This window comes from Apium graveolens, chromosome 9 (genome assembly GCF_009905375.1).
Source record: "Apium graveolens cultivar Ventura chromosome 9, ASM990537v1, whole genome shotgun sequence".
In the NCBI taxonomy this organism is placed as follows: Eukaryota; Viridiplantae; Streptophyta; class Magnoliopsida; order Apiales; family Apiaceae; genus Apium; species Apium graveolens.
Window position 1 is genome coordinate 11,991,840 of NC_133655.1, and position 17,205 is coordinate 12,009,044.

At 33.7% G+C, this 17,205-nt stretch overlaps 2 protein-coding genes across 12 annotated transcripts; both read right to left on the reverse strand.

The window, feature by feature from the left end:
• Positions 1–343: 343 nt before the first annotated feature.
• Positions 344–8,128, reverse strand: LOC141684743 (methylmalonate-semialdehyde dehydrogenase [acylating], mitochondrial). Its single transcript, XM_074489846.1, has 19 exons — positions 8,001–8,128; positions 7,790–7,887; positions 6,317–6,388; positions 6,037–6,198; positions 5,854–5,932; positions 5,612–5,766; positions 5,434–5,497; positions 5,024–5,103; positions 4,723–4,788; positions 3,874–3,924; positions 3,609–3,760; positions 2,629–2,719; positions 2,453–2,533; positions 1,631–1,708; positions 1,498–1,533; positions 1,351–1,394; positions 1,193–1,271; positions 743–833; positions 344–666 (listed from the first exon to the last, which is right to left on the reverse strand). The coding sequence occupies exons 1-19, from the start codon at positions 8,023–8,025 to the stop codon at positions 554–556; spliced, it is 1,617 nt and encodes a 538-aa protein (XP_074345947.1). The 5' UTR covers positions 8,026–8,128; the 3' UTR covers positions 344–553.
• Positions 8,129–8,755: 627 nt separating this feature from the next.
• LOC141683767 (uncharacterized) lies at positions 8,756–16,893 on the reverse strand. 11 transcript variants are annotated; one of them, XM_074488528.1, is made up of 11 exons: positions 16,788–16,893; positions 15,941–16,028; positions 15,548–15,735; positions 14,925–15,030; positions 14,273–14,365; positions 13,996–14,191; positions 13,646–13,824; positions 13,093–13,352; positions 11,287–11,352; positions 10,983–11,155; positions 8,756–9,263 (listed from the first exon to the last, which is right to left on the reverse strand). In XM_074488528.1, exons 2-11 carry the CDS (start codon positions 15,955–15,957, stop codon positions 9,096–9,098), a joined length of 1,446 nt encoding a protein of 481 aa, XP_074344629.1. In that variant the 5' UTR covers positions 15,958–16,028; positions 16,788–16,893; the 3' UTR covers positions 8,756–9,095. The 11 variants fall into 11 exon arrangements, with proteins under 11 accessions (XP_074344629.1, XP_074344628.1, XP_074344630.1 ...); XM_074488527.1 differs by having other exon boundaries at positions 15,941–16,053; positions 16,788–16,888; XM_074488529.1 differs by having other exon boundaries at positions 15,941–16,019; positions 16,788–16,872.
• Positions 16,894–17,205: the final 312 nt, after the last annotated feature.

A 17,205-nucleotide genomic window follows, 5' to 3' on the forward strand; every position in this document is an offset into this window, starting at 1 on the left:
GCGTGCAACACTAACATTTCAGATTGATTAGCCAAGCAACCTCTTTGTTTATTTAAATTTGGGTCCTTGACCCCTGGCAAGTATTTAAACTTGCCGCGCTTGCTAAAAGTTTGCTAATTTGGAGGGAAAGATCTCCGCAGCCCAGCTCCTACCCTTAAAGTAGGGTGACTGTTTCCATTAAGACTCCCGGCTTAGTGAATTATGACAAATCTAACCCCGATTTGAGCACAACACTCTTCAATATATCTTCGTTAGGGACAAAAGAATTTCACACTCAATACACTGATTGTAGACATAAACTGCTTCTGCTTGTTTTAACCTTTTGGATATGAATGCATAGAAATATAGAAATCATAAACTGTATTGTTACTTTAAATAGGGCACAGCCATCAAATTCGGGAAGTATCACGATTGATTTGTATTTTTAAAAAAAATAACAAATCTACAACTGTATAATAGTACATTGTCATTTCTTTTTTGAAACCCATAGGGCCTCTTTTAGAGGTTGAGAAATCTCATGGAGGAGAATTATTTGGTATACTTACCAAGTACACTATTGCTTCTGTGAAGTTGGCATTGCCAACGAAACTCCAGAACCACTTGGTAAATCCTTCCATTGCTGTGTCACAGTCTTGATCTGGGTGTAAAAATTGACTCCAGCCTTGCCTGCGAGTATATTAAAATAATTTTCTAAGACGTCTGTAACTTGGAAAATCAGAAACATTATAGAAGCAGATTTTACCGTAGAAATTTAGGTCGCCTGCAAAAGATGCCTTGGAACCGGTAAACGAAAAGAAGGGGAGAGGCACCGGAATTGGTACATTGATGCCAATCTGATTGTAAGGAAAAATGTTAACATTATCATAGCTCCAAAGAACAAGCTTCTTCAGCGAATAAAGCATTAGTGGTGGCAGATTAAAGGGCACATTAATCAACTGACACGATATGCATAAATATTGGTCTATACTTGATGGAAATGTGGTAGCACTAATTTTCTAACCCAAGAACTAGTGCCAAAAGTTGTAAATGTAAAAGAAACAACTCGATGAACTTTTTTTAAAAAATTCTTCTGTGAACTTGAAGACATTTATGCGTCTGTTTAGCACCATAACACTAAAAAAGATTCAGAAGAAGACTTAATATGGCAGGGTTGATTCTGTTATCTTTGATATAGTAAACGAAGATAGATTACCTGTCCTGCCTCTATATCAGTTTGGAACTTTCTAGCAGCCACACCAGATTGTGTAAATATAGCAGCTCCATTGCCATATCTGCATAAATATATCTTGTGCATCAAATAATACAAAATTTCTAGCTACTCAAGTACAGAGGTAGGTATTGGAGATGTACTTATTTCTGTTGACGATGCTTATGGCCTCTTCTAAGCTGTCAGCCTGATATCAGACACAGAAACGAAAGTTAGTCTAAACAAACATGCATTACAATAATAGGCAACATTTTGGATTGAAGTATGCTAGTGAAAGACTGCAAACAGACCTGCATGCAAAGAAGAACTGGGCCAAAGATTTCCTCCTGCAGTAACACCCTCACAAATTCATTAAATGTTCCTAAATATGAGGTTCAAACATCTACTTTCTAAAGCTAGAGATATATGAAAAGCTTTGTGTACCTTGTAACATTCCATATCAGCGGTCACACCAGACAAGATTGTTGGACCAATAAAATTTCCTTGTTCATATCCTGGAACCTATCAGTCATTAACAGATTTTGATAGTGGTCAAATTATGACATTAGATTAAAAGGAAAGAATACAAGTTGTCTAGCGATCAGTTTTTTTGATCATGCAACTTCATATTAGAACGCGGGATGTATAGACTGTAATCTCTAATAAAAAAAATTAGCTCCATGAGCAATCTCCTGTCATGATAAATCCTGCAATGTATCGGTGATTACATAAAACCCTCTTTTTTTATTGCCAGCAGAAATTAACTAATATTGAGCTTGTCTACTGGAGCTCTGATACAAGTATCCACTTGGCTCACAAAGTTCACAGTCACTGCCTGAACTATAGAGCAAAGTGGGTGACACTGTGTTTGCCCAGCCCAAATAACGTTTCTAAAAGCAGGGAGACTACAAAACAAAAAAAAACGAATCTGAATCCCAACTAAAGGACAAACCCAGTTTCATATTTAATTTTTTTTTTTTTGCTAAATAATGTCATATTTGATTTAATTCAGCATTTTGTGAAGCAGTGCAGTTTTCAAAAATAATGTTCTTATTATTTCTAACTAGAAGTCCCAAAAAATGGCACAAGTCACATCCATTAAAGCCGTGAATCTACCAAAGAGGTCTGCAACAAAATGTCGTATGAACTTGGCAAATCTTTCAACTAAGTAATTATCAAGAAACAAAAAAATTTCCAGCCAAATTGCAAAACAGTTCCGAAGTTAGCAATACATAAAAGGAAAAATAAAACAATCTATACAAATACCTTAATATTTCTGCCATCAAGTAATAATTTGGCACCACTCTTGACGCCATCTTCAACCAAATTCAAGATCCGTTCTTTTGCCTGATAAAAGCATTGCAGAGAATGTGATTGCTGTGCAAAGCTGCTTAAATGCAAATTTGATGATAGAGGTTACGTATATTAAACCATATCCACACCTGTTTGCTAATTACTGGACCGAGGTCTGCATCTGGATCAGTTCCGACATTTACCTTCAGTGTTCTAGCGCGCTCTACTATTTTATCTTCCCTGAAACAATTTGATCACATATGTTTTATGTACTATATGTCTATGTATGTATAATCTTTTACAAAAATCATGGATACATAAGGTATCACATATGCAAATAAATTGCGATAAGCATGTTTATTATCTACTCCAGCCCATAGCTATGTAAACATTATAAAAGCTCAAAGCTGAAATTGCAAATGGCTCTGATTGCACCTCATAAAGATTTTAAACTTGTCAATGAATATCTCCTATATAAAAATATCTTTTAAGAAAAGCAGCCTTACAAATTTAAAATATTTACACTTTCCTTTCTAGAATGTCCCATCCAATTCTTTACATTTCAAAACTTACCAAAAATAGTTAATGGGTCCCACCACTTTCCCACTTTTTCTCCCTTTTCACACTACTTTTACTCCACTATCTCCCTTTTATATATTAAAAATCAAAGGGTCCCACCACTTCACTCACTTTTCTTTCTCTTTTTCACTACTTTATACATATTTCTTAGCCTCCATGCCCAAACCAAACGTAAAGAATTGGCCGGGACGGAGGGAGTATAATATAAGCTAAAAAACAGAATGGAACCTGCTTAAGGACTGCTGGCTAAGCCACAGAGGAGATACTATCTATGGACCATCTTTTTTGATGAAAGAGGGCGTATTAATTGCAATGATAGGAAGCCTTGGCGTTTATATGAAATCAAATGAGAGGTTGAGTGGATGAATATCAATCAAGGTAGAGGAGTAATTTAGTTTTAGTTTTAGTTATGTAGTGTATTAAAAACCTAGACTAAGAATATTATATAACTGTAAACATATAAATTGTGTATAAAGAAGTATTTCTTAAAAATTACAGTAATATTTAATGAAGTATTGGATTTAAAAGAGAACGAACAAATACACAATACCATTTTTTTGAATCTCCGACAAAGACCACTGTGCTCAAAGCCATGCACCGTTGTCCTGCAGCTCCAAAACCAGCAGCAACAAGAGCATTTAATGTAGCATCAACGTTGGCATCAGGCATAACTACACCATGATTTTTGGCTCCCATATTTGACTGCAGCAGTTGTCAAATACCATGTTAATATAGACATACTTAAGTTACACTTTCCTGTTAGCGTAATGAAATCATAAACTGCATTACAATCATGACAATTCAGATGTGCTAACCTGAACACGTTTCCCTTTAGCTGATGCTCTTGAATAAATATGCATTCCAGCCTGGATAGGAAGAGGCAGAAACCAATGAAAATTTTATTACAAGACAACAGTGAAACTAGCTAAGACAATACAGATTGAATGATTGGCACTGAAGCTTGAGCAAAAAGTAAAACTATATTAGAAGACATAAATAAATAACTCACTGTCACACTGTTTAAATCTGAGTGACCTTTTAAACTTCTGATATAACTCCTACCAACGTACATATATCACACACTATGAACTACCTATGAGGCTATACACACACAATCATAATAATAACAACTACAAAGGATTAAATGAGGGATCTTGAGCAGTAAATTTATTTACACTCAACTCAACATATGATTAGCACAAAATCAATAATTAAATTTTAAATTTTAAAGTAAACTCGACTACTAACTTTGACGCATTCTAGGTTTTCTCCAACCGAATACCAAAAACACAATATTTTTATCCCAGTTCACAACACTCTTATAATGATGGCAGCCGAGTACATTAATTGATACGATCACTTAAACTTCTCTAATTACCAACCTAGAGAATGTGTCCATCACACACACACACACACACACACATATATATATATATATATTTGAGTTTGCATATCAACAGATAACTATCAAGGACACACTCTGAAACAGAATTCTTTTATTTTCTCCAACAAAATCATTTGTGAATCATGGAGAAAGCTGTGATCTAAAATTTAATAAATGCCCACCACTCAATACATTTATCAATTGAACAAGTCCAGAGAAATTATAGACAAAAGCGATTTTATAAATCCTGAATTCACAAACATATGGCAATTGTACGTACAGTATTTGAACCAACAAATGATATAGCCCTGATATCTTCATCATCACAGATGGCATTAACAATATCCTGCACCATTTTAAAGTACGAGAGGTGAAAAATTAGGTTCAACAGCTATAACAATTTTATAAAACAAATTGCATAGCTACGTCAAACAGTCTAAGATCTTGTGGTGACCTAATTCATACTTGCTCTTTATCCTTGATTTAAAAGAAGATGAAAGTGTGAACGTATAAATTTAAGTAACTCAGCATACAGAAGCATGAAAAACAGAAATGTAGAATTTAAACAACTCAAGGCATACATTGGTTCCGTGGACAATGTTTAGTACACCGTCAGGTATACCAGCCTCCATTGCTAACTCCGCAAGTATCATAGAAGCACCTGTGCAGAAAAGCAAAGATGCAACAGTGAATTCATCAATGTCCACAAACATCATGAAAAATACTGTTTCGGTCATGATTACTCCAAAATGAATGTTCATTAATCATATATTTAACAAGTATGAACTAGAGCGAAATGACAAATAGTTGGACGGAAGAATCCATTATGTAATATCAATTAAATATGGCTAAGAAATAGTGTTTTTATCTGCTGAGGTTTAATCATCACCTACACATGCAAGTTGGTGTCTGAACGAATTCATGAATCACATTACAAATTTCAACAGCATATTTCTGTCATGACACTCAGAACAGCTGCTTCACAAGTTACCTGGATCTTTCTCCGATGGCTTTAGGATAAAGGTATTACCACATGTGACTGCAACAGGGAACATCTGCGCAGAGTCATACATATATAAATTAAAAAAACAGTTATCCTGTTAAAAATAGGAATCCACATAAAACAGGTCCTACTGTCTTCTGATGACATTGTTAGGGACGGCTCGTACCCACAAAGGAATCATTGCAGGGAAGTTGAAGGGACATATCCCTGCGCAAACACCAAGAGGCTCTCTGAGGCTATAGGTATCAATTCCACTGGAGACATTGGGTACATACTCGCCCATTTGCAAAGTTGCCATCCCACAAGCATGTTCCACCACCTCTGCAGTAAAATTAATTTAAAAAAAAATAAGATGCTGAGAACATAACCGCAATTGACAGTTACAAAGCATGTGTGATAGTCACCAACCTAGTCCGCGGAATACATCTCCCTGCGCATCCTTTAATGTCTTTCCTTGTTCTGTGGTAATGTTCATAGCAAGTTTATCCTAAGCCAGAAAGAAATAGATAATAAACATGTATTCCGATTTCCAAGTAATGGATACTATATAAATGGAAAAGAAGAAAAAGTGTGGGGAAATGCATTACAAACCATGTCTCTCCGAATAAGTTCTTGCAATTTTAACATGACTCGTTGGCGGGTGGTAATTGGAGTGTTACGCCAAGCTGGAAAAGCTTGTTTCGCTGAAGAAACTGCAGCCTTAAATTCTTCATTTGTAGTTAAAGGTACTTGAGAAACAACTTCTTGTGTTGCCTACAATAAGTTCCCCAACTGATTAAAAGAAATCTTAAACAAATGACGAAAAACAAGCTAAGTATCATACATCATGAAATCGTAAATAAATTTATCTACGAAGACCTTCTACACATACCGGATTCAAAACATCAACAGATCCCACTGACTGTGAATCGATAAAACTACCGCCAACAAGATTTGGGACCCTCTGTGATAAATAGATCAACCAAACTGTTAATAAAAGTAGATGCAAATCAAACATTTAAAATCAGTGAACCTATAACAAGTATTAATGTAAATCTTCAACCAAAGGAACAAAAAATTAACTCCCCCTAGTTAAAGTAAGCAAGATCTTCATCAATACAGAGATACAACTATACTGCACGAAATCAAAACAGTACATATGATGCCGGCATAACTAAACCAAAGTATCCACAAACCACCAATGTGAATTTCAGTTAGTCAAATCACACACTAAGCTTATTACTCATCGCGTATACAACAAACGGGTACAATTTAATCTTTTAACAGACTAACATAATTAATTGACCCAAAAAATACAATGATCCAGAACTTATACACTAACAACCAAAATAACTAATATATCCAAGAAACACCGAAATTACAACAAATGTATATTCCTTAGCAAAGATTGAAATTTTATTACTCATTGCACTTTTAACAAAGATTGAATCTTTATTATCCATTTCAATTTTAACAAAGATTGAATCCTTATTATTCATTTCATTCTTAACAAAGATTGAATCTTTATTATCAATTTCATTTTTAACAAAGATTGAATATTTTAATTCATTTCATTTCATTTTTAACAACTAGACTGTACAAAATCAAATACTCCACAGATCACCACCGTAAATTTCAATTAGTCAAATCACACACTAAGCTTATTATTCATCACGCACAACTTACAATAAACGGGTACACTTTAATCTTATAACAGACTAACATAATCAACTGACCCAAAAAATACAATGATCCAGAACACACTAACAACCAAAATAACTAATACTCCCTCCGTCCCACCCATTTCTTTACACTTTCCTTTTTGGGATGTCCCTTCCGATTCTTTACATTTCAAAATTTTCCAAAAGTAGTAAAGTTTTTATAATATAAAAGTAAACTCATCCACTACTTACCTCTACTATACCCACTTTATATATAAAATATTAATCGGTCTCACCACTTTACTCACTTTTTAACCTTTCAACCACTACTTTATCATTTTTCTTAACCTCCGTGCCCAAACCAAATGTAAACAAATGGTTGGGACGGAGGGAGTATATCCAAGAAACACCGAAATTACAACAAATGTATATTCCTTAGCAAAGATTGAAATTTTATTACTCATTGCACTTTTAACAAAGATTGAATCTTTATTATCCATTTCAATTTTAACAAAGATTGAATCCTTATTTTTCATTTCACTTTTAACAAAGATTGAATCTTTATAATTCATTTCACTCATTTTTAACAAAGATTGAATCTTTATTACTCGTTTCACTTACAAGAATCACCCAATCACCAAAACAATAAACCCCAGAAAACACACTCACACACACACACAAAATCTTGAAAAAACAGAACTTACTAAAGAATTGCCATGCTTGAAAGATGGCTCAGCAGAAGTAGAAAGATGAGAGCTTTGAAGAGCATAGATTTGTGGGCTCAAACCCTTTAATGCTTTAACTATAAAACACACAATCATACACACAGATAAAAATTAAGTGTGTGTTAATATGAAATATGATTAGGGTTTATGATAAAATTAAGTGATCAAACAGTGTAAGTAATAAAATTACCTCTTCTGATTGAAACTTGAAACATTTTTGCAGAGAAGATTGAGAATCAGAGCCCCCTGTCCTATGTATGTTTGCTGTTTTCTGTAGCAGCTAAACGCTAGTGTATGTGTACATTGAATTGTTGTATTTATATATTTAATATTTAATTTAATATGTTAATAAAATAATATTTATTTCCAGTTTTGATATGCATAGCCACGTCAGCTCCTAGTCAAAAGTGAACACTTTGAATTTAATATTTTTTTATTATTGTTATCTTTGTATTAGATAATGATTTTTATTTCTTGCAAATGCTAGGTTGTACTAGATTCTTAATTTTGTTTTGAAACAAATATATTTTCAGTTTTTGAATCAAAGGTTTATTGGAATATTAAATAAGTACAAATATTTCAATATCTTCCAACAGATGATTTAGTACCATCCTGATGTTCAAAAAATTCAAAACTCGAAATCTGATATAAAGAACAAGCCCGACAAATCTTATTAGGAAAAAAGCTTGAAAAGCTCAATCTCAAAATGCCACCCCGTGTTGCATATGTAGAAATTAGAATGAATAATTCTCTTTTTGATAAATTTCAACTCATGTTCCTGAATACAATATTTTGTTGATTTTACCAGCATGAAGAATACAAAAAGAATTTTGTGATTAAAAAACTTTAAAAAAAATAATTACTCGTTAAAACTCTAAACCTCTTTATTAATCTCGTTTTAGGTGTTCTTGATGAATTTTGCTGTAGATTTGTGACAAGAAACAGGACCAAATAGACGTTCATCTAATAACAATGTATGCAAATAATATTTTAGCAAATATAATCTAGAAGTTTAAGTTCAGAAACTATTTGCTAATAAAATCTGATAGTTCAAGTTCAGGAACTATTGAAATGAAAAGTAATCGAATTCAAACAAAAACAAGCCTAAAAAATGCCAAAGATTACAGTCTCTTTATAGCTTTGCTGCTTCTGCCATTAATTTCAAAGAATGTCTGATAGTTTTGCTGTGCTGTTGTGCTTCTAACCATTCTGCATAAAACTTGCAGTACTCAATCAGCTTAATAAGATTTTATCTTATGAAAAAAAGGAAGTGCTGCTGAGCTCCTTAAGTAAAAGGATAGAAGTTTGAGAAGAGCAGACTGCCAAGAAGGATGTAAGCTGCACAGTAAGCCCAAATCAGATATCCCCATCTTTTCCCATTTTTAGATAATGCCGGTAAGGAAGTGGCGAACCAGTAAAGAGGAGGGTTAGCAGACAAGAAACGAGTTGCAACCTGTATATTATTAAGCACTTTTATAAGACTATAAAGGAGCAATAGACTTAGTTGGACAAGAATATCATGCTATTTATAAACTCAAATTTTATAAATAGAACAATAATGTGAACTAAGCTGGTGAAACATCTTTATACATGACATAAATAAGCCAATAATTGAATGAGTTAATAAAAGTAACGACTGCCACCAATATAAACAAGAGACAAAAGAAAAAGAACCTAGATCACGTGAGTCGTGAGGATTCATTCTCACAGAATCAGAGGGAGTTTCAATTTAAAGCAGGTACTCTCCCTCAATTTCATACAGTCTGAAATCTTATTTTATTTAATTATTGATTTCCTAAACTTCATCAATCACCTGGCAAAAAATTATAATATTTTGAACCCGTGATTGTTTAATACAATTTCCAGTATTATACACCGTGAGGCGAGGCGAAAAGGGTCTTCCATTGATTAGTCGAGGAACAAGTTTTGCCTAATTGAACATACTCATTCAGGTTTACAAATATATAGTGTACTCTCGAAATGAAATAATAATTAGGCCTGGCAATTGTGCCGTGTACTTTCGTATTTCGTGTTTTGTATTTCTGAATATTAAACCCATACGCAACAGTAAATGGATTCGTGTTCGTCATGTACTTTCATGTTCATGTCTTACATGTACCCAAAATCAAAACTCAAACCCAGAATTTGTGTATCTACAGATTTGGAAGGTCCAACAATAGTACCCCAAAAACTAATAATAAAGAAGTACGCATGTCAATTGTCATCAATTAATCGCATATTGTAAATCCACAAATCTTACCCACTACATTCAACTCGGAGGTTGATCAATTTTACAAGTAGCGAGTTAAACATGACACTGGACGTATCTAGTGTTTGGTTGTGGACTTCTCGGTTCCTGATTCTCGTTCAACTTACAAAACACTTGTACCAATAGACTAATTTAATCAAGCGGAAGCGTCAAGCAAATGTTAACTCATCTCAGGTGATTCAGTACTCACTACACTAAATGGTATTTATGAAATGTATTATATTTTTCCCCAAGGGTAGGATTAGGGCTGTCAAAAAACTTCGGAAAATCCGATATTCGTCCGAAAAATCCGCATCCGTATCCGAGAAAAAGCGGATATTATCCGTATCCGAATTCAGGATATTCTAATCCGAAACTAAATATATATATGATATTTAAATTATATAAATATATAATTATATTTAATTTAAAATTTATTTTTTTAGATTATAGTGTGTGTAAATGTATTAAATAATACGTTTATACAAATTTTATATAATTGTACACATACTTTATACATATATAAATATATGATTTGTATTTAATCGTAGAGAATGTTCTATAATCATCGTCAAAACGGTAGAGGGAACAAAAAAATTCAAAAAATCCAATATTCTTCCGAAATATCCGCATTCGTATCCGAGAAAAAGCGGATTTTATCCGTATCCGAAATAAAGCGGATATTATCCGTATTCGAATCCGATGATTGCAGATGCGGATACGGATATAGGCATATCCGTATCCGAATTATCAGTTTGACGGCCCTAGGTAGGATTCATCTCTCCTGAATAGGGCATAAAAAGTTCACTTTTTCCAGGCATTAACTCACCTTAAAATACAGCTAACCACTCACCAACAGGAAGCTCCATACTACATGAAAGAACATAATAAACTATAACGTAGGAGGCAAATTTTATATCTGACCTGCACATGCATCACCAAAAATGCAACGCCTGCCATAAATCCCAAATGCAAAACAAAGGGAAGAAGAGTCAGCGTCAAATATTCTTCCTTGTCTAATGAACGATATTCGGATGGAAGCTTGGAAAGATCATTTTCCCTGACGGCAGGTCTCCTCCAGCGAAGAGTTTGATTTTCTGTTAGGAAGCACAGAGCCAAATTAAACCGTTATCTGCATGTGGCAAAATGATTACATGTGAAAAAAATCGAAATTCCTAAACAGGTGAAGCTATTAAGCAGACCAAATCTTGGTACATATTAAGAATACCTAAAGAGTCAATTTTCCTGTATTGACCATCATTTATTGCCACCTTGGGATGCTTTCTATCATTACCTGTATGTGAATAATGTTTTGTTATTCTGAGATTGGGATGGACGCAATTAGGTATCTTTTATTGTTTTTTATTAAGGGATCTTTCTGCATTGCGAGTTAAGCACATTTTTCTTTAAAAGAGGACCAGACATTAGACTTTATGGAAAGAAGCCACAAAGCCGACATTTATGTGAACAGGTTTGTCTACTTCCGTCAGAAAGAGTGGCTGTGACTGGAGTATAGATATGACTATTGCAACTTTCATGTACGGATACTGTGTAAGAAGTAGGAAGTGAAATGCACTTTCGTCTGCTTTGACTAACAACAGAAAGGTGTCTCAGGCTGAGAGGACTATTATACTCTTTCCTTTTATACGTAGTAGGATGTAAAATGAAATTTCACTATTCTGTGACTGATAACAGAAAGGTTCTTAGGCTGAAAGGAGCAGTATACTCTCCTCCCTTTCTCTCACATATCTCGATTATCCTCTCTAATTTCCTTCTCATTCTAAACTATTAATTCATCTGCTTTTCAATTCTTGGCACCTAATGCTCTAAGTTATATATCTTCTTTTGCTGGTCATCAAGATTTTTTTAAGACTAGTAACTACCATGAATAACTATGGTTCACGAACAACTCATGAATATTATTCATGAACTTGTTCCCACGATCCACGAATATTTCATGAGTTTCGCTTGTTTCTTTTTTAAAATAAACATAAAAAATATCACATAAAAAATTGAAATTTTTTTCAAACCCAATGAATAAATTAAGTGTTTAACATTTGATTTTGATTAAATTGTATTATTTCTATTTGAAATATTGACATATATACACACACACTAAATGAATACATGAACATAAACTAAATAAAATAGTTATATATTTACCATTTAGCATGTACTGCAATTTAAATCCTACAAATATAAAAAGAACATAAATCAAACAAAAATAATAAGAGATAAAACAAATAAAATTGATAAATTAACATAGATAAATATATACACAACTATTTACTAATTATTGTGTCATTCGTACGTATTTATAAAATATATGTACGAGTATATATAACTAGTAATTCATATATTTGTCCACGAGCAATATAAATGAGCGTGTTCAAAAACATTATTAACGAACATGTTCATGAACTTTATTAACGAACTTGTTCACGAACATCCTAATCGAACTTGTTCGCGAACTTTCGAGTCGAACTATGTCGTGTTCAAGTTCAGATCATTTATAAATCGAACCTTAGAATTGTGTTCATGTTCTACTCGTTTATAAATTGAACCAAACTCGATCCGAATTTTTTCGAACCGAACACCGAAATGTTCGTGAGCGTATCGACTCATTTACGGCCCTACCGCCGGTCTACTTAATCTTTTCCTAGATATATATTTTTCTGTTTTTTTCCCACTCATATAATTTTATATAGAAAGAATCTTCCTCACAGCACATTCAATCTACCCTAACCATTAAGAAAGCCAATTTTTTTGGAGCTAAAGGAGCTACAAAATACAATTTTAAAATCAAATTTGTATACAGTGGTACATAGGTCAATCTCTTCTGCGTACAGGATGAATTGTCGTTGAGAATCCAAGAGTTGTGCCATATCAATTGGGGAAGGAATGATAGCTCAACAGCTCGTGTAACACAATTATTGGAGAGGGTTAAAGTCTTGGTCTCAGTTAACAGTAAATAAAAAAACACTGAACAGGTAATGATTATATAGCTTAATTTGTATATGAAAATTTCTAGTACCTTGGGTAATTTTAGATGTATTTCCACTTGTAATATTAGAATTTCTTGACAGTGTATCTAACTCCGAGTAAAGTTGAAAAGGAGAAGAACTTTTATCCACAGGAGGGGCTTTGAAACCTCGGAAACCAAGTGTGATGAAAATAACATATCTTAGCTTCACATAATAAATTATTGAAGCAAGTGCTAGTGACAATATCGGGGCCGCAAGTAAGAAGTTTGGTAATTGCTTTACTTTAAAATATTTTAAAAACCCTACTCCCCTGCAATAAAGAAAAAATTACATGTAAGTTTATTTACACAACACAAAAGGAAAGACATCACCATATTTATAAGATAGATAACAAAGGGAAAAGCAGGAGCAGCACACCTTTCAATGTAAATTTTTTCATATTCAAACAGCAAACTTAATATGTTGGCAGAAAACTTCTACCCTTTATCCAGAATTATAATTCTACAATTACAAAAATTTTGTCCAGTTCTACCCTTTTAAGGGTAAAAGTATATATACAATATTTCCTGAAAGAAAATATATAAAAAGAAAAAAAAAACATACCAGTAATAACTTTGAATAAAATTGTACACCATAGGAACTCTGTTCTTGCACCAAGGCCTTTGTTCATCTGCGGAACGACCGTGGCAAATATTAAAATATCCATATGCTTGGAAAATGAACAACGGTAGGCATATGCATAAACAACGGAATGCTCCTGCAAGAAGTATTTGTACAGCCAACTAGCAAAGAAGTAGAAGAATTTATAAGAATGTCAATGATCGAGAAGAAAACTAATTACAACTAACTTCACAAAGTTAACATACTTTAATTGAAGACAAAATGCAGGGCCTATTTGAACTAAACATGAGAATCAGGGGAAGTTATAGCAAGTAGCTTCAGCCAATGCTTACATAAAACCGCTTCTTGTAAAAGGCAGCATCATAAGCCTGATGCATCATCTGGAAACCAATATAGCCTGCATTAAGCACCCCATTTGACCTTGCTAATACAGAGAGAGCAAGCCAAAGTGTAGACAAATTCTTTGCACCGGACATAAGGTGACATAATCCTCCAATTGATAAAAGGGCATACAAACTCTCAGAGTATCTGCACATAACAAAGTGAAGCAGCAAATTTAAATTTATTTTCAATTTCCACATTAAATATTCAATAAAGGCAGGAGTATACATTGATGAGAAAAATATGGAAGCTGGATTGAAGCAAAACAATGTTGATGCCCTCATTGCTGCCACCTTATCCTTCAACACAATAACTGACAACCTGTTAAAGAGAGAGTAGCACACTAACACAATATATTAAAATTTTGCATCACAAGTTTACACAATTATATGCATAACAATATTATCCAATACATGATACCATGAAGAGAGAGCATATGCGATTTTATAAATATAAATCTTTTTCAATATACTGAATTCTACACTTATAATTTCTTCACAATTCTACAACTTCTACATCTGTTTTTCTATATCTTATTCTTACTGTTCAACTTTGACCCTGAAATAATACTTACTTACCTATGAAAAAAACACCATTTCAATTATATATCTACAATTCCATATATTGACAGAAGAGGTTTGAATTATTTCACACAGTATTGATGGGACCACTTATTTGGAAATTGCATAACTTCAACCCATATAAGCATACAACTCCTACTAGAGCAAGAGCTATAAGCACCTAATGTACTTGGCTGTATATAATTGTCAAAGAATAATTATCGATAATTAACTGTATATAATTGCCAAACAACTCTTATTGACAATTACTACAGCCTGTACACACATGCAGATGTTAAATATAGTAGCGACCAACTCACCTATGAAAATATGTTGCCGCAAATACAAATGCCATGTTATTAAGTACATAACCCGATAAGCCAAGCACAGCCCTGTATCCAACAAGTGGAACTAAGGGAGCAAAAACTGCAAGTCACACAAGCATGTAATAATATCAGTATAACTTCAGAACGTCAACATTTAAGATATCAAGTCTTCAAAAGTGATCGATAGCTCATTAGCTGTTCCGATAAATTTTATAGATCCAGTTCTTCATATCTGAAATACCACATAACCTGTTGGTCGCTAGACCTCAGATATCTCTTTCTCTTATAAACCAGAATATTCTATAGTTGCAAGTGAAAAAGTCATTACTCATTAATAAGTTTAATATTCATAAAAAAAATCATTTTGTAAATTTATTAATTTTAGACGTAAAAAAAGCCTGAAAACAATGTAGGGACGATAAATATCAAGTGTTGCACATACCACAGAAATACTCTATCAATTTCCAAAATGAATTACTTATTTCTTACCTTCCGCCAAAGTCTAGCTGGTCAAATTGTTCCCCCACGCATAATAAAATCATCTTACACTCAAGTTAATAACAATAAGGTGTGTATGTGTGTGTGACTCCAAAGCTTAATAAATAACAAATACGTACCACTTTTCGATAACACGAAAATGCAGAAAGGAAGCAATGGCCAGAAGGCATAAGACTGCTCGTATTCGTAACCACACTGCGCGGTACGAACATAGTAAACGCCATCCCAAACAATGCTATCTTCAATTACCGAAGCAATGTACGGAAATTTGACAATATATGATTGATTGTTTGGTGAAGAAAGGCAACTAGGATTTATAGATGCAGATGTATCGTACGGAGAGACAAGAGACCGCCAAAAAACAATAAGGGTCAATAATAACAATCTTGATCCAATTGCAATTTTCATAACAACACGATTGTCACGTGTAGAGAACTCGTTGGTCATGATTACTGTGTGCTTGTGTATTGTTAGTATAAACACAACAAATTAGAGTTTTTTAAGTTTAGAACCTCCTCCCGTCACGCATTGGTATCCATATCCGATTAATTCTAAATCACTTTCGAAGCTTTCTGGTAGCCTTTAAGCCGCCTGTTCTTGCTTTCCACACCAACACAAAATACAACTGTTAAACATATGATCCTAACAAATCAATTCACAGTTCCACAACCATGTATATGTAAGAAATTAATAAATCAATCAAGTAAATAAACCACATTAATCACACTGCATAAAAGTCCAAATCACATTTAAGTACCCAGACAACTAAAACTTAACATTTACTACCTTGCAAATTAACACACACGCGCACTCTCCCTCTCTCTCTCTCTCACTCTCTCTCTCCCCCCTTCTTTCCCTCTCTCTCTCTCTCACTCTCTCTCTCCCCTTCTTTCCCTCTCTCTCTCTCACTCTAACTCTCTCTCTCTCCCTCCCTCTCTCTATCTCTCTCTCAGATACATACAAACTACAAAGGAACCCAAAATTACAACAACACAGCACTCTCCCTCTCCCTCTCCCTCTCCCTCTCTCTCACTCTCTCTCCCTCTCTCTCTATCTCCCCCCTTCTCTCCCTCTCTCTCCCTCTCTCTCTCCCCTTCTTACCCTTTCTCTCTCTCACTCTAACTCTCTATCTCTCTCTCCCTCCCTCTCTCTATATCTCTCTCTCTCTCAGATACATACAAACTACAACGGAACCCAAAATTACAACAACACAGCATAACAATAATTAAGCATGATACAGTCATTTAAATAAAAATCTAACAAGAACAGCATACAACATACATACATACATACATACATACATACATACATACATGTAAGAGAAATAGAACTGACCCAGTTAAAGATTCGTCGTCTTACCTTAGCAATTGCAACAGTTGAGTAATTAGAGTTTTTAATTTTTGAGATTATTAGGGATTTGCATTTTGAATCCTATAAATAGCTTATTAATCAAAATCAAAGTAAGTATGCTTTAATTTATCAACTTTTTCAAAATATATATATATATATATATATATCTAAGGTTGAGTTCTATGGAGTCCATTTTTTTGTCGGAGTCCTCGGAGTCCATCTACGTTCTGCAAATAAAATATCTTGTAAAACGTGTTATTTTGCAAAACATGTCACACAAATAGCATAATTTTAACAAAATCATGCAAATCTCATATATTTACAGTACAATATGTATGTTCTGCAATATGTTCTGCAACATGAACATTTATGTTCTGCAAACTAAACATGTTTTGTAGAATAATATATTTTTGTAATGTTCTGCTTG